Genomic DNA, 20,774 nt, shown 5'->3' on the forward strand with positions numbered 1-20,774 from the left:
TTCAGTTGGTTAGCTCAGCCTGTCTGGTGCTGTGATTTGTAGCCTTGCTAAAAAATGTTGGTGGGAGTTTTAGAAGAAAAAAAAAGATACCGTTGTGCCTAAAAGTTTAGAACTGAGTTTTCTAGAAATGTATCTGAAAACATTTGATATAGAGGAAATAGCAGAACACTTAAAACTGAACAGACAAAATGAAATCATAATCAAAACGACTTGCTGGGACAAATAATGGATAGGCTGAATAGAGTTTAAACGAAGTTGCCTGTTTGTAGATTTCTAACCAAGTATTATTGTCAGGTCAGAAGGATCATTATTTAAAATTAATTGAAAGGAATTTAAGAAACAATTTGTCGCAACATTTGAAAGAAAATGTCACAATAATGAGCTTTCTTTGTTACGTCACAGTCCTCCTGTTTCTGGTAGCACTCGGTAAGTTTTTTGAGTTTTTATCGAAACAAGAAAATATAGATTCAACATTAGAGTTTTATGTTGCCAGGCAACGCTGCAAGAGCCCCAAGCATCACACCCCCTAAAACCCTGGGACCAGGGGAAACCCCCATACAAGATCCGGGATGTGAGTATTGAAGGTCACGTGACTTAAGGATACAATTTAATGATTTGTCTGCTTTTACCTTAACTGATTTTGACAGAATCAGAGGTTTTACTTTCTTTAATTGCAACAGCGTTTTCAAAATACTTTTGTGTGGTATTTTTTAGTATTTTTTTGACTTTTTGCTTAAATGTCCGACTTGAGAGATCTGTAAAAGCAATTTTAGTTGAAGAAACTTGAATTTCAGGGCAGCATTGCATTAACTACATGAAGGCAATTTGGCCTTGGCAGAAATTGAAGAATGAGAACTACCCAAAGTTTGGAGGAACCCAACTACAATGCTCTTGGATGTAAGGAATCTTCAGTTTAACAAACATTTAATGAAAACCTAAAAAGTCGTGCAACTAGTTGTATTTTTCATGACATGTCGGTTTGTTTTCTTGTTGATAGTTTTTACGAGTTCTTAACAGAAATCTTCAGTTTAACAAAAAATGAGTGTCCCAAAAATTATGAACAAGTCTTCTGATTTTTCATTGTCCAACAAAACTGAAATTTCTCCGAACTCTGTAACTTGTACACAACTGATTGTGTTTTTCACGACATGATTTAACCATTAAAAAATACTAGTTTTTTTTATGGACTTGTAGTTTTGCTGACGTTTCGCCCACCAGAACGGTAGGGCTTCTTCAGACCAACGGATTTCAATTCGTGTTAAAAGTTTTTCACAAGATGTTTACGTTTTCAGATTAGAAGCTCCCATTGGCTGGAGAGTGAAGATTGCGTTTCAGGATCTCTACATGACACAACCCACCGGAAAAAGTTGCAGGGCTCAATACGTTGAGGTGAAAAGAATACAAGTCATACGCCAGTTGTCTCTAATGAATTAAACCCTAAAAATTGTCCGAATAATTGCTAGAAATAATGAAATATTACAGTGCTTAGTACCTTGAGGTGATAAAGGAATATATGAAATAGCTAAGTTGTCTCTAATGCTTTATACCTCAGACATGCATGTCCGAACAAATGTTGAGAGTAATAGATATTAAACAATAGTGCTCGTGTCGAAGACTTAGGCTTGAACTTTTCCGGGTTTGTTTGAAGAAAGGGCAGATGTAACATACACTAACCCACGCGCGTTTTTTCATGTTTCAAAGATTTAAGCTTGAAGTTTTGACGTTTTTTTGTCAAATTTTTCTTTCCAAAACCAAAATAACCAACAACGTCGCACATAAAGCAGCTAAAAATAGTAATTGTGAAACAATAATTGTGTTTTTTAGATCATAGACCTGGGAACAAAGAAAACCCAGGGTAGATTCTGCGGCCGAAAACCACCAGGCGACTACGTTTCCCAGGGTAACCACGACGTCATATTACGTCACACCACCGTCATTAGTATCACGTGACTTTTGTTTCAGGTTCACTCTTGCGTATCGACCTTCACGGGGTGAAAACTGCACGTGGTCCTTACCGTGGATTCCTGCTTAGGTTCAAGTTCATTAAACAACCGCCCGGTTTCAGAGGTGCGAAGGATGAGTTGTTAGTTTTACCTCCGACATTTTTTGCTCCCTTTACACCCGCTTTCTTTGAAACATTTTTTGCGTCGCCAGCTTGACACGCTTAACATGTCATCTAAAATAAATAATAAGACATGAAACATTAAATGTCATTAAAACTGAAAATGGGTTAGTCACTAACTAACCGTTAGTGTATATGATTCGTTGGCCCGAAATTTTCCCAGTTTTATAACTGACCACCCATTACATCCGTTTAGTTTTGCTCTTGCGCTTGTTTGTTTCTATTATTTTATTCTTCTTTATAGTTCACAGTAATGCGAAGATACTAATGTTGCCGTCTTCTATTGAAAAATATTGAATCTCGTTTATTAAACAATACAAACGACATAGAAAAATTATTCATGTGTTGTGTTTCATTAACTGATGAAATGATTTTTCTTTCTCTTCGTTTCACGTTGTGCTCTCAGTTTCAACAAAACATCAAAACCTAAACATTTTCACCGCAGACCAGAAGATGTTTTTCACGACGCTCACAACTTCACCGGGCAGAGCGAACGTCAACAACTTTCTCTCCCAACAACAACGAAGATTGCTGAGTCAGCGAAAACCGGGTCCTAAACCTCCCGGCAAATTCGTCTACGCGTCAGACAGGAAACCCACCCCCTCAACACAACCGTACGTACACCTCCTTGTGACGTTAAACTAGCACAGTGACGTCATAGTGGGTTTATGACGTCACAATTTGTAGTTGGTAGATGATGTTTTCTGTTGGTATGTTGTGTCTAAAATTTGGTCAAGTGTTTTATGATGGTTTTTATTGTGACGTCACAGAGCTCCGGACAGCGGTTGGCAAGGCGACGATGGAACGTTTACACAACCTCAGCGAACCAATCAGAGACCGAAGATTCCCGCCGGAGCTAAAATTGCCGCCAAAATAAGACCGTGAGTTGGAAAGCAGATAAAATATTTTTTTGTTAAATTATTCAGGACAAAAAAGTAACACATCAAAAACTTTTCGGCGGAATTTTCGTCAAAAATACCAGAAAATAATAAAGACAAATAAATGTCTTTAAAATCAAGCATGATTTGATTTGGGCCAAACCCACAATTCTTCTTTCAATGGTTCCAGAACACCAAAAGGGGCGAATGGGAATCGAATCTTCGCAGTAAACCAGCGAACCATTGCAACCAGCAAGTCACCAGATTATGGTTCCGACGATGGTTGGGAAGAAATACCATCCAACAACCAACCAGCCACTGTGAGGCGTTTCTATGGCGACAACAACCAGCCAAGTAAGCACACCATCCTATTTTTACCATCTCTACAAATAACATTTTTAACCATCCCCCCAAAACCATATTTAACCATCCCCACAAAACCATATTTAACCATCCCCGCAAAACCATATTTAAAACTGCTTTGCGCAGATGGTTAAAACTGCTTTGCAGACATGGTTAAAATAGTTTTGCAGAGATGGTTAAAATGGTTTTTCAGCGATGGTTAAAAATGGTTTCGCAGGGATGTTTAAAATGGTTTTGCAGGGATGGTTAAATATGGTTTTGCAGAAATGGTTAAAAATGGTTTTGCGGGGATGGTTAAATATGGTTTTGCGGGGATGGTTAAAAATGATTTTGCAGGGAACCATTCCTGCCAAAACCATTTTTTAACCATCTTTGTAAAGTCATTCTGAACCAGTTTAATGAATGCTTAAATCTTGTTGCCATGGTTGTGGACCAAACCATAAACGTCACATAAGAAGAAACAAATCTGATTTTTATCTTTTTGGAAGTTATTCCAACTGATGACACAACGGTGAAACCAGCAAGTACGAGTTCCGGAGGAATAAGCACCACTCATCTGATTATTATCGTTGTAGCAGTGATCGCATGTTTTCTCATCATAGTGGCTGTTTACTTCATAAAAAGGTTCGTTTTTTCTTAAAATTAATGTCGGTGCTGATCTTATAAACTGTGTGTAGTATATTGTAAATCACTATGCACCAGAGACTCGACAGATGGAGACAACAGTAGCATATAATAACAGACTGAAAACTTTGATAAGTCTGAAGTTGTCCACAGATTTTTTTCAACCTTAGATGTATTTATATATGTCACCTAAGTAATAGGCATCATCAGTATCTTATTACAATTTTTAGTGAAATAAATAAATTGTAACTTAAATTTCATCCATTAATAACTATGACTTCGTTTTTCAGACTGTATTTCGACAAACTGAAACAAATCAAGAAAGAGTTGAAAAACGAAAAAGAAAACAGCGAGTCAATCGCTGGAGGCGAATTCGTGAGTTGTTTCATCGCGTTTCGGTTTCCCGCAAAGTTTTTCACGATTTGGTTGTTTCGTTTCAGAATCGAAGCCAGAGCCTTCCGGGTTTAAGTCGTTCCGGTTCCTTGCGTTCCACTAAATCAGGTAAACAAATTTTTTTATTTATTTTTATCTCGTAAAAGCGTTTTAACATAATAGAACAACAAAACATATTCCCATGTGGCAAGGCACAGGCTAGAAAAATCTAATGAGCGGTGGGATTCGAACCCACGACAGGAGTGGTTCATGCAATCCAGCGATCATGGCATACTCATTTATGAACCATAATACGCCAGACCTAATGAAGGCGTTTTACCGAATCAAGTCGGTCTCAAGCATTTCCATTTTTCATAAAGGCACAAGCTAAAACAACCAATCATGCTTTTTCAGCTGGCCAAGTGTCTTACCGCAACACTCCCCTCCCCCCGATACCGCACAACACGTTGATGACGTCACGACCGCCTACGTCACAATTGCATCATCATCACAACCATAATCGCAGTCGAACTTTATCCCACGTTCCCAAACCGCACGCCATATATGGCAACGAGAGAACGATGACGTTGCAAGCCGGCCACGTGATGCCGCGTCACTTGTTACGTCACAGTCAGCGTCGTGATGTAACATTCCAGAGGCCACTGCCCGAGGTTCCGAAGGAAAAGGCGAATGACGTAGACGAGGATTATTGTAGCGGAAGTGACGCAGACGCTGACGTCACCACCTTACGTCGAGTTTTCAGCAAATGGGAAATGGATGAGAAGAAGCGTCGGAGAAGATGAGCGCTAGGATCGATTTGCACAAAAACAACTTTTTTCGCTTCTTGATTATTTTGCGTTTTCATTTGTTGCCGTAACCTTCTGTGTTTTTTCGTCTTAATTGATTAAATTTCCACGAGACTTCACCTATTTACTAACAAAGCACTGAACACGAATCACTCAATTTAATGAAAGAAAAGAAGTACATGGTTTGTGGTGTGGTCGAAATAATTAGTAATTTCAAATCAGCGTATTTTCGTAATCGTTTGATTTTTGTTTAAAAAATACAAATATTACCAACATTTCTTGCAAGTATTTTGTTTTTTTAACTTTTATACTGAACAAAAACAACAAAAAGGCGATTGCAAATATCTCAATCATGAGTCATAACTTTCGGGAGGACTTCGTGATAATCATATGATCGTGATAGTTCGAGGATAATCACGACCACGACCTATAGCATTCTGTGCCCGCTAATTTTAATTAAACCGGCAATTGAACTTAATTGTCTGCGTCTGCCGATGTGCTATTTAAACAAACCGACCACTGCGCATGCGTGGGACGATAATTTCGTAAAGGTCACTCGTTAAAGGTCATGTGACGTCACAGTGACAAGAGCAAGGTCGTTGAGTTCGGTTTGACCAAAAAATTATGAAAACAAAGATGACAAAAAATCATGCTTTTATGAAAACAGTCGTTTTGCTAGAACCAAGTTGTTTAAAAGTAACAGAAAACAATCAGGTTGTAACTTAATTACTTTCTTGGAGTGTTTAGCATTTTTGTATGTTTGAGACGTTAATTATTAACAACTATTTTTATTGCTTGAAGAAAAAGTGCTTATATTCCAACTTTTTTGGAATTAAACCACAATATGTAAGCTGGTGTCACTTTAAAGACGAAAATAATCTTGCTCTCAAACCTAAAGTGGAAGGGAATCGAACCCACAACCTCAGATGTTTTGGAACAAAACATTCTTTATTGTAAACATATTCGTGGTGGTTTCAAGATACAACCTCAATATCAGGCAGTGATTTCAAACCACAATCAGTCAACAACTGTTTCAGAAATCAGCAAATAAATTGCACCAGTAAAACACTTAGCCAGATGGAAAAATGAACGTGTGCCCTCCATGCAGAGTAAACGCCAAGCAAAATCTACAAATTAAAGGCAATTATTTAGTTAAATATCGCTTCGGGTTGTCGTTCAAATATTATGAGTTTCGTTGTCCGCTTACCAGCCGCTGTACACTTTTAACACACTCTTTAACACAGGGTTTTTAATTTAGAGAATTCATTTTTCGCCGTTGTACTGCACAAGCTACTAAACAGCATCAAGATATTTACCGGTAGTACAACATCAATCAACATTAACATAATCAGCCCAATATGAACGAACATAAACCGTTATTACGTCATAAATCTCAATTCGCAACCAAAAGCAACACACACAACATTATTGTCAAGTTGTAGACCAACGAACAAATCATCTGCTGTGTCTGAGGTAACAAAATCAATACGATTGCAAATTCTAGGAAAAGTATTGACTCGGTCATAAACAAATCACAAGCTGAGATATTCGAGTCGACGTTTGGTCGTGTGTCATATGACAAACCCTGCAAATGTTAATCCGCCATAAAACAATCGTCTCCCGGTGCGTTATTGCTACGGTATATCACCATCTTGTCGTACACGCACCTACCTGTCATCCAACACACCTGTTAGACGATTGTTACGTCTTGTGTCACGTGTTGACAAAATTAAGGCTGAAACGAAGAAAAGGCGACAAAACAATAATTTGTATGCGCACTTTATGTTTGGGTTGGGTTTGTTTTTCAGTTTGAAACATCTTAAGACATCATAAACAAGTTTCCAGCAGTTTTATTATACGCATACTGTGTACAACGGTTGATTCTGTTTGGCCTACGGTTTTCTACACTGGGTTTTAGATTATAAACAACCGGAGTTTCGACGTCCCATATAAGTCACCTTTATAAGGATGATGGCATATCTTGAAAAGACAACATTTAAACCAACAAAAGCATTAAAACAAAGAAAACAGCAACAACAAGAAACCCGAGCGGCATCTTAAGACATCGATAGCAAAATACTTCGCTAAACTGTTATTTCCTAAATATTGTTTTTGTCCTTCATCATAAGAAACAAGTAAATGTTTCAAGGCAAATTTACGGGCACTTACCAGGTTGCTAGACGACCGAAAATTGCAATTAAGGATGACAAACACTTTCTAATTACTTTTCTCATTTGCCACAACCATCAAGAGAACAATTTTTTCGATCTCATCTACAAAACAGCTGGAGACAACCAGTAACAAGTAAAACTCAGGGTCAGGGAGATAAAATTTCGGGGTCGTTGTTGAGATGATAAAATACCAACATGTTGTTAGCTGGCGTTGACAACATTTTCGCGGTGAAAAAGCTTTAAATTTTAAGCGATACATAAGCCAGTTCAAACATTATGAAGTTTATGAAACAGGCTATTTCTGCCCGGCATAATGTATAACCAAGTATTGCTCATCCAGCAGTTTTATTGTAAACAATCGACGTTTCGACGTCCTATACAAGACGCCTTCATCAGGATAATGGCATATTTTGCAGGACAAAATGTATGAAGTTTATGATTGAAAAAAAAAATATTTTGGGTAAAATTCGTTATAACTTTTTTTGCAAATCCGCGAACACAGCAAAACAATTATCATTAAAAGGTTTTAACAGCAAAGCTACCCTAAAAGGATATTTTGCAACATGAAGCAAGCGGGTTGACCGAACCAGCTTCCTGAAGTGGACCAGTAAGTTGTGTAAAAACTTTTAAAGCAAGCCTGCGCAATGCGGGAGTGGCAAAAATATTGTGAAGGAATAAAAACATTTTTTTTATCTTTTCCCTTCTTTGTAACATGGGAACCACCTTATTAAAACATCACACTGTGTCTTCGTTGCGTTTAATGCACTAGTCACATTCAGTGTTATTTACCCTGATGAAGGCGACCTGTACAGGACGTCGAAACGTGGGAATAAAAATACGTTTGCCAGAAGAGCTCTATAAACTTGATATTATGCCTGGCAGCAATAGCTGATATAAGTCCTTTTATCGTGCACTGTACTACGCGCATTTAGTGTTATTTACCCTGATGAAGGCGACCTGTATGGGACGTCGAAACGTCGGAATAAAAATACAATTGCCAGAAGAGCTGGATAAGGTCAACAGAAACCACTGTTATACGGACAACTGCACCAAGCTAGTTTAGGAACCCGCTTCAAGCGTGCAATGTCGTGTAAACAAACATTTTTATTGCGTGAAGAAAATAAACAGACTTGTCGAGATAATTACGGGTGTGACCGAACAATAACAAGATAAACCAACATTAGAATTCGAAACATCCACGAAAGCGTCGCGATGTGCATTGTGACGTCATATTGCGGTGGCAGAACAACATTTCGACTTACTTATCTGCATTTGAATGAGATTACACTTGATTGATTTGCATTTTAGTAAAACTAGTTGTTGTTTTCATATTATTCTTGGAGGTCTAGTTTGAAACACAGGAACCAAAGGTTGTTTCAACATTTACGATGAAAACTTATGCAAGTAAAATTCTGCTTCGTTTTAAAATGTTTCAGAAGAAAGGCCAAAAGCAAATATTGGACAGTTGTTTACAAATTGAACCGGCATTTAATTCGTAGCATAATATCCAGTTCCCACCACTGAATATATTGAATAAAAGACCAAAAACAAATATTGGACAGTTGTTTTTCATGTAGTGAACACAAATTGAACCGGTATTTAATTCGTAGCATAATATTTAGTTGTCAGTTGAATATACCAGAGACATGAGACCGATATTTCTTTCTTTTTTCGTGGATCTTGTAATGATAAGTTCACAACGTCGCCCAAGGCATGTTACGATCTCCCAAACCGAGTAGAGAAGGCAGCGAGCCGCAAAAAGCTGACGGCGACACTAGAACGTCCACGACGTTGATGCTGCCACGCAAGTACATTATTCGACCTGTTTATTCCATTCCGTCGCAGTTTTAACTGGTTTTAATTTTGCAGCTGAATTCGCTACAGTGAAAACAGTTTAGACAAGACCAGTTAATAATGTATTTGAAGGTGATAAATATTTCGCTTATCAGCATTTTTAGTTCGTTTTATGAGTGGTTTACCACAAAAAAATCGTCAAAAAAGTTATGACAGAGGCAAAAACTATGTATGTAAAGCACAACAAAGCAAAGAAATTGATATCATTGGATTTTATTGCCAGCGGGTTTCCGTATATATAACACACCTGTTGCTTATTTATACGAAAACCAGTCCGTTCGGTTTATTGGAATTATTGTTTATTTGTGGTCGCTGATTTGAAAGTCGGTTTCTGCCTTTGTGGCCGTATAAATAAGGCGAACTCATTGCGATTATTATTTGTACGAAACTTGTTGGTTAGGTTTTGTTGTGTGATGATTCATAAGTTTTATGTAAAGGTGGTTCACGCCATTCCCTAAAGTCGTACATGTTTGTTGTATTAAATTAAATTATTTTTGTTTTTTATACATCTGAGAAACGACATAAATGTAAAAGTAATTTCAGTTTGAACATCGCTTATACGCAAGGCCAAGTTCAACCGTGGCCAGATTAATTACACAGCGAACTTCAACTTGCACAAGACAACGCCCCCGGGATTATACTTCATAATCCATTGTGTGACGTCATAAAGAAAAGCGCATCAGCCATTTTCATTTTCACTTTCGGTTTGTTATGAAAATTATTCCGTAAAATTTTTTGATTTTTGTTTCTTGATTTAGGGCATGGGGCGAAGCTTGTCGCTCCACAATGAAGTTTTATTTAAAAACAACTTTGTGTTTGTGTATGGTTGTGACATCACTGGGTGCTTTGTTACGTCAAAGGCGAGCAGGTGGCAAAGGTAACACGATATTTGTTCGTTGTGTCAGTTTTAATTAAAAAGGAAATTATTCGGATTTCGAAAATATTCAGTACACCATTTAAACCGGTATCTATTTGACCTCTAGTTGACCTTCCGAAGCGCATCCAACCCCCCAAACGGATCTCGAAGGGTGAAGCGGTGGTTCCCCGGCCCGGATGTAAGTATTTGTGACGTCACAAGCGCTATTATGGCGTACAGAGAAGGTGCGATGCGGTCATGTGATCGGAACGCGCAGAATCGGCAGTTGAAGAGTTAAATTGTGACGTAGAAACCTGTAATTTGGTTGGAAACTTGACAAGTTGAGCGGTGAAGCTCCTATTTGCAGCTGTGGTAACAAGAAAGATTACAAGACAGGATGTTGTGGTGAAACGCGTTTGTGATTGTTTCATTTCGGCAAGTGCTTAAAATTTTAGCGTTGCTTGTCCTCTGATTCGATGTTTAGTGATTCCAAGGCAGTCAAAATTTTATTAAACCACCGCAAAAATCTTAAGGCCTGGAAAAAATACGAAAAATTTACCGTTTTTTGGGGGGAGGGGTTCTATCGCTGCGTTTTTGTGTGTTAAACCACAACCAACTATACATTGGTCACCTTATGCCAAATTTCATTACTTGTGTTTTTGTGGGATCCCTTAACAGGTTTCATTCACAAAATCATTTACTACTAAATCAAATTTCAAGTTCGATAAAATAGTGCCGTTTCTGGTAACTAACAAAATCAAACAACTTTGCAAACGATCAACATTCTGGGCGTTCTGTTTTATGCTTTGGGTTTGGTCAGTGCGACGGGGGACTCAAAGCATGGATTAACAAGTATAAAGGTTGAGGGCAAACCTGTCACCAAACGCCGTTATTATGTTTTTTTTCCTAGTTAAGGCAAAATCTTTAAACGCAAAAATTGTAGCGTGGTGCAACGAAATCCCTTTTCTGTTGTTACATTTTATCCAAGATTAACAACAACTTAAATAGCGGGCATTAAATTCCTGTAACATTGGTGCGAAGTAGAACCACGGACATTATTTCTCAACAAATTATCGGGCAATATTACAAAGCCGTGGTTAGACCCAGTTTTGCAGGGAGCCAATATTTCAGTGTAAATTGATGCGAAGCAGTTTAACTGAGCTATAGGGTTACAAGCCTACACTGGTTAACCGAATCTCATGGATATCCCCAGGCAAAATCGAAGGCGCACAAAATTTTCCGTGGTCGACAATTTTAAATGTCACTCCTATGCAGAGTTTTAATGTAATACAAAGTTTGAACTTAAATGACTGTTGCACAAAAACCTATATTTTCCTCATTTTCGCGAGTTATTGATGTAATTTTGAATTACATAGACAAAAATGGGTGTTTTGTCCATCTTTTTGCATAAGTCCACTGGTTATAATCTCGTTTTTTTTTACTATCAAAAATAATTTTCATTTGCTGCAACCTAAATAGCTTTTAAACATGAGCATTTCCAACGTTTCTTGTTATTCCAGTTCTGATATGTCACTTTTTTCGCATATTTCATTAAGATTTTCCTATTTAAAATCATTTATATGTAAACAAACCGGTATTTCGTTTATTGCAACATCAGCTTAAAAGCTTCTTAAGTGCTTGATACTTAAAGTTGACATGAAAACCAATTTGTTGACAAATGCTTAAAGCGGGGCAAAAGGGAAAAAGCCGAAACATTTAGTCCACTTTTATTTCAATATAACAACGTAAACTGATATAGTCAAAATATTTTTGTGGAAGAGTTTTAACAAGCCGAGTCGTTTTTATCGGTTATCATGGAACGTTTGCAACAAAATACATTTACTTCAAAAGCTTTAAACTTGTTTTCAATAAAAACCTGACATTTTTAGAAATTTGTAAATATATGTTGATTATGTTTGATCCAACGACATTTAAAACTTAAAATTTAATGTCCGAAATCACATTACCTCGGTCAACAAATTTTAAATTCATGTCAGGGAAAACGTTTGCACCAAAAAGCATTTAAGATGGATATGTACATACTGGGATCAGTCCTGACCAGCGATCACAGTATACTCACATAGAAATCATAATACGCGATACGTTATCTATAGGCCTGGCGTACTATGGTAAAATGCATTAACTTTACAAACTATAGCCTAAACTTTTTTTCAATGAAAACAGGACATTTTTTTTGCAAATTTTAACCACACAAATTTATTTCTACATCAGGGACCCACTGCATTCATTCGATAAAAGCGACCAACAATTGGAGGATGATAAACGCTGTCGGTTTGGGCGAAATTTTGACGACCCAGTTTCAATGCACGTGGAAGTAAGTGGGTTTATTTAACTTTGTTGCGTAAAGTGGATTGGGTTAAAAGTTTCTGTGCGATGTTTGTAGAGCTCTTCTGGCAAATGTATTTTTATTCCTACGTTTCAAAGCCCTATACAGGTCGTCTTCATCAGGGTAAATAACACTGAATGCGCGTAGTACAGTGCACGATAAACAAAGAAAAAAAGAATGGAACGCAAGCACGCCAGAAGAGCTCTACAAAGTTTATATGCCTGGCAGCAATAGCTTATGTATAGAGTTTGTAAGTGTGGTTTGCTGGAGGCTTGAGGTAATAGGCATGTTTTTGGGTACATTCGTCATGAGTTATATTAAGAATCTATCGCTTTGTCCTACTCGCCTCTAAATAAGAAAACTTTGAGACATTTTGTTTTGGGTTTTAATTGTAAGTCCACTTTTTAGATTCACCCTTTTTTAACATAACTTAAAAATAAAATTAAACAGTTTTTACTTTTGCCAAACGCTGTGACATTTATTGAAAACTATTATTTTCGTGTATAAGTTATTTTAATTTAAAGAGTCATGTTTCATTGCGACATTGTCTGAACAATTAAAGTTTTTACATGAAAAGTTTTTGGTGCGTAAACCGGTTTTTCGGGATAATTGTCATGTAGATCAACTTATAGATCGGACGGATAAATATTGTCATAAGCCTCGAAGAGATACATTAAAAATAGCACAACCGCGCAAAACTTTTGTGAAGTTGTAAGACGTGTGAGTTTGAAGAAGCAAAACTGGTGCCTGAAAATATCCACATTATAATTTGGAAATATAAAGACTAAAATAACATTAAGACGCTCTTTTTCGCTGGGAAACTCAGTAACAAATGGAATTTTAAGGTTGAAACTAATTTTTCAAACAGAACAATTTTTTGGTTTGAACTTCGCCACGTTATTTGTTAAATATTCGCTTAATGCAACGTTTTTCATCGACTTATATAGAAGAAATATATAAAGCATGAAATAGTATAGAAACATTAGAAGCATGTAAATTCAGTAACGAATGGAATTTAATAATTAAAACTAAAAGGTTTTTAAGCTTTTTTGGTTTAGATCTCAACATTTTAAGTTGAAAAGTTGTTTCATCTGGGGATTTGTCATATTTTTATGTTGTCAACAACTTGATTTTTTTGTGTTTAGTTTGGAAGTTGATCGAGCTGGAACCAAGATTCAAATCGCGATCCAGAAGTTGGAGTTGGGAAACACGAAAGACGGGGAATGCTCAAAATTTTTAGAGGTGACCTTACATTGTTATCCACCACAATCGATGATAGGTTGAGTTTATTTCGCCGGTGAAGCAAATCGTAGCAGCACAATTGCGCTAAAATATTCACCCAAGCCGGAAGATGTACAACAACATCAAACATGAAACGTATCCATTTTATTAAACAGACGTTTCGATAAAAACAATTGTCATCATCAGTGAAAAAATAATGTACAAGCGGAAACAATGTACATTATATTTTCACTGATGATGATAAAGGTTTTTGTCGAAACGTCTGTTTAATAAAATGGATACGTTTTATTCTACATCCCTGTATTTGTTTTTTATTAAAGCTACTATTTAAGTCCATGTCTTGTGTCAAACATGTTTTTTTAATAAAATGCAAGATTTCTAATGTGTAACTTATTCAAAAGGTTTGACAATAAAAATAACAAAGACGCACCCTTTTACAACCTTTCTCATATTCATTTGTAACGGTCAGTTTTGTTACGTCACAGATCATCGACAATGGGAAATCGCAAGGAAGATTTTGCCGTAAAAACTTGCCAGGCGATTACTTCACAATGGGTACGTATGTCGTCACAAGCGTTCTATGGCGTAACAATGGATGATTATTGTTGTGCTTTACAGGCCCGAAACTCAGGATCGACATACAGGGTGATGGCGCCCTCTCCCGGTGGCTCCGTGAAAAGAAAACGCCCTTCAGGGTTGCGTACAGAGCAGTCCCACAGCAACAGTACCCGCCCGGTTTCAGGTACAAATAAATGATTCTTGTTGCCTAAAAACAGTGGTTCCCAACCTTTTTTGTCCTGTGTACCCTTTTAGTCGATATTCAAATCTAATTTCCCCCTACAAATTTAGTTTGCGGCAAATGCAGCAATAACACATAGCACAGACAACCAGTAAGAGATTAATATTGTGACACAAATTCCCCCCTACAAGTTACAAAATTCCCCCCTAGTGGGGAATTCCTCCCTGGTTGGGAACCACTGCCTTAAGCTATAAGGCCTGCCTGGGCCCAGCACTACTAAACAGGGGAATGAAAAACTATCAGTTGTTATTGAAATTTAGATTTATGAAGTTAGCTCAACAACTTATAAGTTACAATAAGATACTGTTGCTGTTACGGGGTTCGAACCCATGACCCCACGGTTACAAGTCCGTCCAAGTATTGTGAGTGTTCAAGGTCGAACATCTTAAGCCCCTTACCCAGCGCTGACTGTAACGTCACAAGGTCTGTATTGTGCGTCATAGTGGACGTAGAGCTTCTGAATAATGACGTCACAAGGATGCTAACACCACTAGAGGTCGCGAGTGATCCATTTCAGTAACTTCAACAAATTATTTATTTGTTATTTTCTCCAGAACTTCAACAAGCAAACCGAAGAGCTACGACCGTTACCACACTGGAACGAAACACCTCGTTAACTGGTTTGTAAGCTTGGAACATTGTTGATGGTGACATTTTTAACTTGGTTTGTTTCTACAGGGCGGCTGTAGGCAACTCCAATACGGGAAGAAAGGGAAATAAAAGTAAGTACACAAACTAATAAATGCTTGCAAGCAGCTATGGTGCATATATACACACGTAATGCGGTCAGCCCTTAAGCGTTCATGCAGACCAGCGATCACGGCAAACTCATTTATAAATCATAGTACACCAGGCCTAGCAAAGGCGTCATCAGAGTTGCAAGTCGGGCCGGGCTTTTCGGGCCGGGTTTGGGTTCGGGCCGGGTTCGGGCCGGTTCGGGCTTAGGTATTTGTGAGAAAACGGGCTTAAAACGGGTCTGACTTTACGTTCCGTGTCCGCCATTTTTTTTACAATAATATCACTCAGCTGAGTAACAAGTCTCTGGCGTTACCCTACTCTAAAACGTATTGTTTACCCCATTGTCTACTATTGTTCATTGTGTTTGTTGTCTTTTCTCTTTTTTTCTTTCTCATACTTTGTTGCAAGGCTTTCGTGGATAGGCCTGTCAATCAAAATTTCGGGCCTAAACGGGCTTCTCAAAAACGTTTCGGGTTCGGGCCGGGCTTATACTTTCGGGTTCGGGCCGGCTTCGGGCTCAGAATTCGGGCCCGCTTGCAACTCTGGGCGTCATACCGATTCAGCCGGTCTTCCAAGCTTTCCCTTATGGCATGCGGTGGGATTCGAACCCACGACAGGAGTTTTTCCGAATGCTTGCAAGGATTGTCAATTTTCCACTGTGTAAAAGCTCAAGTTTTACCGCAAAGTTTGAAACAATAAAGATAGATAAACGTCAAAAGCAACAAGAAATTGATCCATTTTTTTCCTGCGCTTAAAGGCAAGTTTATAAAGCGAAATCTTGCGCCTTTTAGTGTAAAACTTTCACATTGATTTAAAACATAAAAAGCGACAAAACTTATAACTCCGCAACCGAAAACAAACGGATATAGGTTTATTCCGCTTACACAGGGTAAAAACATTTTATTTGTGTTCGCAACCAATGTAACTGTCGGGGTTCGAATCCCACCGCAGACTAGATTTTTCTAGCCTACCCCTTGACATATGGGAATGCTTGGTGACCGACTGATTCGATATAATGCCCCTTTAATGGGCCTGGAGTATACTAATTTGTTTGTAACCCAGAAATATTCTCTTGCAGATAAAGAAGATTCCTCCGAAGCATCAGGGGCACTCAGCACCGATCAGATCGTGGCAATCAGCGTCTGTTGTGGAATCGCTGCAGTTTTTCTCCTTGCCATCGTAGTTTGGAGGTAAATATCAGAATAACTACTTCTACTACATGATATTGATTGCATCAGTCCGAAAATCAAAATATTTTCTTGTTTCTCTCCAAATTGGTTTCAACCATAGGGTACAACAAAAGAGAGATTAATAACGACTAAATGACTTTAACTGTATGTCTTGTTTTGGGGAACTAGTTCAAATCATATTTTTGAAAAGTTCAGTTGAAACTGAGTTAAAGATTTAGGAAAAAAATCGTATGTTTAATGATGAAAATAACGGCCAAATAGACGTAAAAAGCGGCATGCCTTATTGTTCAAAAGTTTTATCAAATGCTCATGCCATAATCGGTTGATAACGTTCCGTCATTAAACTTATGAACAGATCCGTGCGTAGTGTTGCAAAGTTATGTGTATTCCAGATTAAATTAAGTTACATAAAGTATGTAGAGGGACGTGGGTAATAAGATTGAGAGAATTACTGTTCCATATTTCAATAAAACTTTCATTGTTGTGTCATCACAGGTGCTGTTGCGTCACAGTGAAGAGAGAACACGACAAAGAAAAACCGGAAGACGAGCACGCGAGCAACGGTTATACTGTGAGTTTCATTCTAATTCCTATTTTAATTAAGATTCGCTGTTTAAAGCACAAATATTTGCTTAAACCAGTGTTTTCCCAAATTTCTTGGTTTCCGAAGCGACAAAGACAAAAGGTTTTACGGCAACCCGAAAGCGTTTCCAGCAAATGTTGCATTCAAAACTAGATAAAGTAGATAATATATTCTAAATTCATAGTACGCCAGGCCTATTAAGACGCCTTTAATAGATCCTGGTGTGCTATGATTTATGGATAAGTGTGCCGCGATCGCTGGTCTGCATCAACGCTTCAGGGCTGACCGCAGTATGAATATGTTTATCTTCATTGGTTATTAAATTCATAGAATTGCTGAAGTTAAGTCAGCGAATAAAACTCAATAAACAAAGCCAGAGAGATGAAACATTCCACGAGCGTTTGGTGGCACGTACAAAAGGGTATTTTGATGTATTTTATTGCAATTCCAAGGGTTAAATGAAAGTGACTCTTATGTGGTCGTTAATTAAGCTCCTTATATAAGAACTTTGGGTGGCATAAACACGTTTAATTTTTGAAAAAATAAATGTGAAACAATACTCAACATAAGCTACTGGCCCGAAATATTGTCAAAAGCAACGTGATTCAGGGGAATACTCTGTAATAGTTTATGTGAATCGCTCCCTCTGGTTTGGAATCATTCTCTTAAACCGTGGAATACAAACTAACAACTTGTACTGAAGAAAGAAACTCAAACTTTATTTTCTCGTTTTACTTTCGACAGAATCAAACCTATCCGTTGCCAGGCAACGAGCTGATCATAGCATCCGAAGTCGTTCGACCGTGTCGCGCCAGCAAATCTACGTCATCAGGTTAGAGGTCAACATAGAAAACATATAGAAATTTTTTTACTAATTGTGTCAAAATGTCAAAAATCAGGTCGTAAAGTACCTTTGGTTTTATTTTCAGGTCATATATCCCATGAGGGGAAGATAGAAAAGAAACCGCTGGATGACAGCAAAGAGCGCAAACATCGCAACAAACAAACACGTCACAAATCACGTGATCAAAAGAAGCGGTCTGATTCGCCAGAAAAACGTCGACGTCGCGACGACAGAAATGACGTCGAAAAGCGACGTTCGAGAAATGACAAAACAAAGGAAGAACGACGTCATAAACGAAAAGATGACGAAAGATCGCGACGTCACAAAAAAAGCAGACGTCAAAATGACGAAAAACATTCTAGAAATGAAAAGAGCAAAACAGACGCGCCGAGGAAAAAACCCGCGAATTCCGCAACTAAAAAAGACAATAAGAGAACATCGCGTCATAAACGTCATCGCGTGTGATTGTGACGTCATCCATGGTCGCTATTGGAAACAACTTACAGAGGTCACGTGACGTTCGAGGGGAGAGAAAACGAGGAACGCGATAAAAGTGGAATATTTCCAGTCGCGTTGTGATTATGACGTCATAGTGACTTTAACATATTGTCGAATACACATGTTATCTAAAGTTGCTTTTATTTAGTTTAAATGGGTTCAGAAAGATGAGCAAAGTTGTTTGTTAGTTTAACATTTGGTCGAGATAATGTTGAAGGATAAACAGTTATATATTTCGAAAAAACTGTCAAGTACCAAACATCCCAACCAAGTCCTCCAACCAGAGTGGAACTAATCTTTAAAATAACTTCACAACTAAAGCAAACAGGTTATTAGGCACAAACTGATCGTCTTGTTATCTTTGTGCAGTTGCAAAAAGACAATAGTATGCAGACACAATGCAAAGGAAAAGAAAGGATATTTTCACAACATTTAACCATTTTTGTGATTCAACCTTTGATAATGAAACAACACTTTCATTTACTGTAACAAATTAAAATACATAACAATATCGGATTTTCTTAATTTCTGGCAAGACGGTAAAATACTTTCTCTTCAGGTTAAGTTACTGCAATGGTTCCCAACTTAGGGTTCACGAACACAAGGGTCCTACATTTCAATGACACCAGTTAATTGCAAAAAATAGGTTTTATCAAATACAGCACCCAAGCTGTTACCCAGTGGTTCCCAACCAGTGAGGAATAACTTGAGGGAAGGAATTTACTTTAATTTTTACATGTGGTTTGTAAATAGCCACTTTAGCTCTGGGAATATAACATGGAAAGTTGAGAAAAGAGTGATTTTTAAATGATCTTTGTGTGGTTTAGCATCTACTATGTAGTCTATTGGGGAGGAATGAAAATGTTTGAAATTGTTAAGTGAGGAATTCGTCGAAAAAGGTTGGGAACCACGACTGTAACCTACTATTAGTTGAAACAACATTTCATTTAATCTCAAGAATTAAGCTAATCAAATTGTAAGTGCTCTTAATTACAATTATTACGCTTTTCTTCTCCTTTTGGTTTTATGAACATTTTTTTCATGGATTTGCAAATGTTTTTGTAAATGTGCTTTTTGAGTGAAAGCTTTATCGCACATTTCACAGACAAAAGGTCTTTCACCTGTGTGGCATCGCATGTGACGTTTCCAATTACACTGGAATTCAAATCCTTTTTCACAGACATGGCAGGTATAGCGCTGCGGGTTAACAGTGTTGTGTTGAAGTTTGTGCATCACAACAAGTTCTTTGGTGGAAAATTTTTTGTTACACAATCTGCAACTGTATTTTTGGCGTTTCGTTTGTTTCACGTTAGTTTTTTTCGTTGAAATAGTTTTCTTTATTACTACATTGGATTGTGGTTCTTGCAGTATTTCAGAATTTGTTGGTGGACAGATTTGTTGAAAACTTGTTGGACTTCCGTTGTCAAGTGTTAAAACACAATTTTGCTGAAAAGATTGAGAATTTTCGGTTTGCGATTTACTTTTCTGGTTCCTTGAGATCTCTTGTCCAGTTTGGAAATCACCAAAAGTTTGGATTTGTCCAAGTTTATCACTTTCCGGTGCAGAGCAACTGGTTGCTTCTGCAGAAACACCAAATCCTGACAAGACTTCATTTCTGAAACTTGCAACTTCAATTTTGAAATCATTCTGTATGATTTTTATTTCTTGCTTTATTCCTTCGTACATCAACTTAAGGCCATTGTTGATTTCTTCTCTTAGAAGTTTAATTTCTTGCAGAATTAATAATTCAAACTCATTTCTTTTAAAGGAGTCAGAATCCATAATTTAAACACATGAACAAGTAGTTGAAATCTTTTTTCCACAAAGATTTGATTCTCTAAATTGGAGACAAAATACATTTTCTAAAATAACACTTCAGCTCGTTAACTTTAGTTGGCTATGTTAATTTCAAGGGAAAAACGGCAATGTTTACTGTTTGCCGATTTTTATGTGCTTATTAACATTTTTTATGCTTTCAAGTATGGCCTATACTAGTTTTTTTTATAGACATATCATCAGGAAAACGTTAACAACCAATTCTGCATACTCAAAGGCGTGTTAGACTCAAGAATTTACTACTGTTTAACTGTCCATGTAAGTCGGGTCTTTAAAAATCATCAATTTCCACCACATTTTTATACGTAAATTCATGTACTGTGTTTTATAATAAATCATTACTTCTAAAACCCACTGAAAGACGATCAGTTGACACCAATTATCATTTTAATACAGGTGGACACTATTTTAATTTCTGATTTTCTGCACTTTCACTGGCGAACCTGCTTCGGCTACGTTTATGTGCTCACTGCATTTATCCAATCAGCGAAACGTTCCTCGTACGAATTATATTCCTGTGTAAACTGTAAAGTTGTCGGCGTTGATTTTCAACATATTTCGCTTTAACTAATTAGGTTTTGAAACCACCCACCACAACAACGAAGTAAAAAATTGCCCAAATGGTGCAGACTTCATTCGTGTTTCTGCACA

At 37.5% G+C, this 20,774-nt stretch overlaps 3 protein-coding genes across 3 annotated transcripts; 2 read left to right on the forward strand and 1 right to left on the reverse strand.

The window, feature by feature from the left end:
- Nucleotides 1-276: 276 nt before the first annotated feature.
- Nucleotides 277-5,443, forward strand: LOC145223791 (uncharacterized). The gene is made up of 13 exons (XM_080090180.1): nucleotides 277-426; nucleotides 494-571; nucleotides 795-897; nucleotides 1,293-1,389; nucleotides 1,825-1,900; nucleotides 1,963-2,067; nucleotides 2,568-2,736; nucleotides 2,893-3,003; nucleotides 3,191-3,354; nucleotides 3,852-3,987; nucleotides 4,278-4,362; nucleotides 4,428-4,488; nucleotides 4,774-5,443. Exons 1-13 carry the CDS (start codon nucleotides 378-380, stop codon nucleotides 5,160-5,162), a joined length of 1,623 nt encoding a protein of 540 aa, XP_079946306.1. The 5' UTR covers nucleotides 277-377; the 3' UTR covers nucleotides 5,163-5,443.
- A 4,242-nt stretch (nucleotides 5,444-9,685) lies between these two features.
- LOC145222897 (uncharacterized) lies at nucleotides 9,686-18,420 on the forward strand. Its single transcript, XM_080089136.1, has 12 exons — nucleotides 9,686-10,067; nucleotides 10,174-10,245; nucleotides 12,279-12,381; nucleotides 13,539-13,635; nucleotides 14,121-14,190; nucleotides 14,254-14,377; nucleotides 14,989-15,054; nucleotides 15,113-15,156; nucleotides 16,251-16,362; nucleotides 16,858-16,933; nucleotides 17,690-17,777; nucleotides 17,875-18,420. The coding sequence occupies exons 1-12, from the start codon at nucleotides 9,977-9,979 to the stop codon at nucleotides 18,252-18,254; spliced, it is 1,323 nt and encodes a 440-aa protein (XP_079945262.1). The 5' UTR covers nucleotides 9,686-9,976; the 3' UTR covers nucleotides 18,255-18,420.
- Nucleotides 17,849-20,734, reverse strand: LOC145222898 (uncharacterized). Its single transcript, XM_080089137.1, has one exon. The coding sequence runs from the start codon at nucleotides 20,067-20,069 to the stop codon at nucleotides 19,287-19,289; it is 783 nt and encodes a 260-aa protein (XP_079945263.1). The 5' UTR covers nucleotides 20,070-20,734; the 3' UTR covers nucleotides 17,849-19,286.
- Nucleotides 20,735-20,774: the final 40 nt, after the last annotated feature.

This window comes from Phallusia mammillata, chromosome 4, assembly GCF_965637545.1.
Source record: "Phallusia mammillata chromosome 4, kaPhaMamm4.hap1.1, whole genome shotgun sequence".
NCBI lineage: Eukaryota > Metazoa > Chordata > Ascidiacea > Phlebobranchia > Ascidiidae > Phallusia > Phallusia mammillata.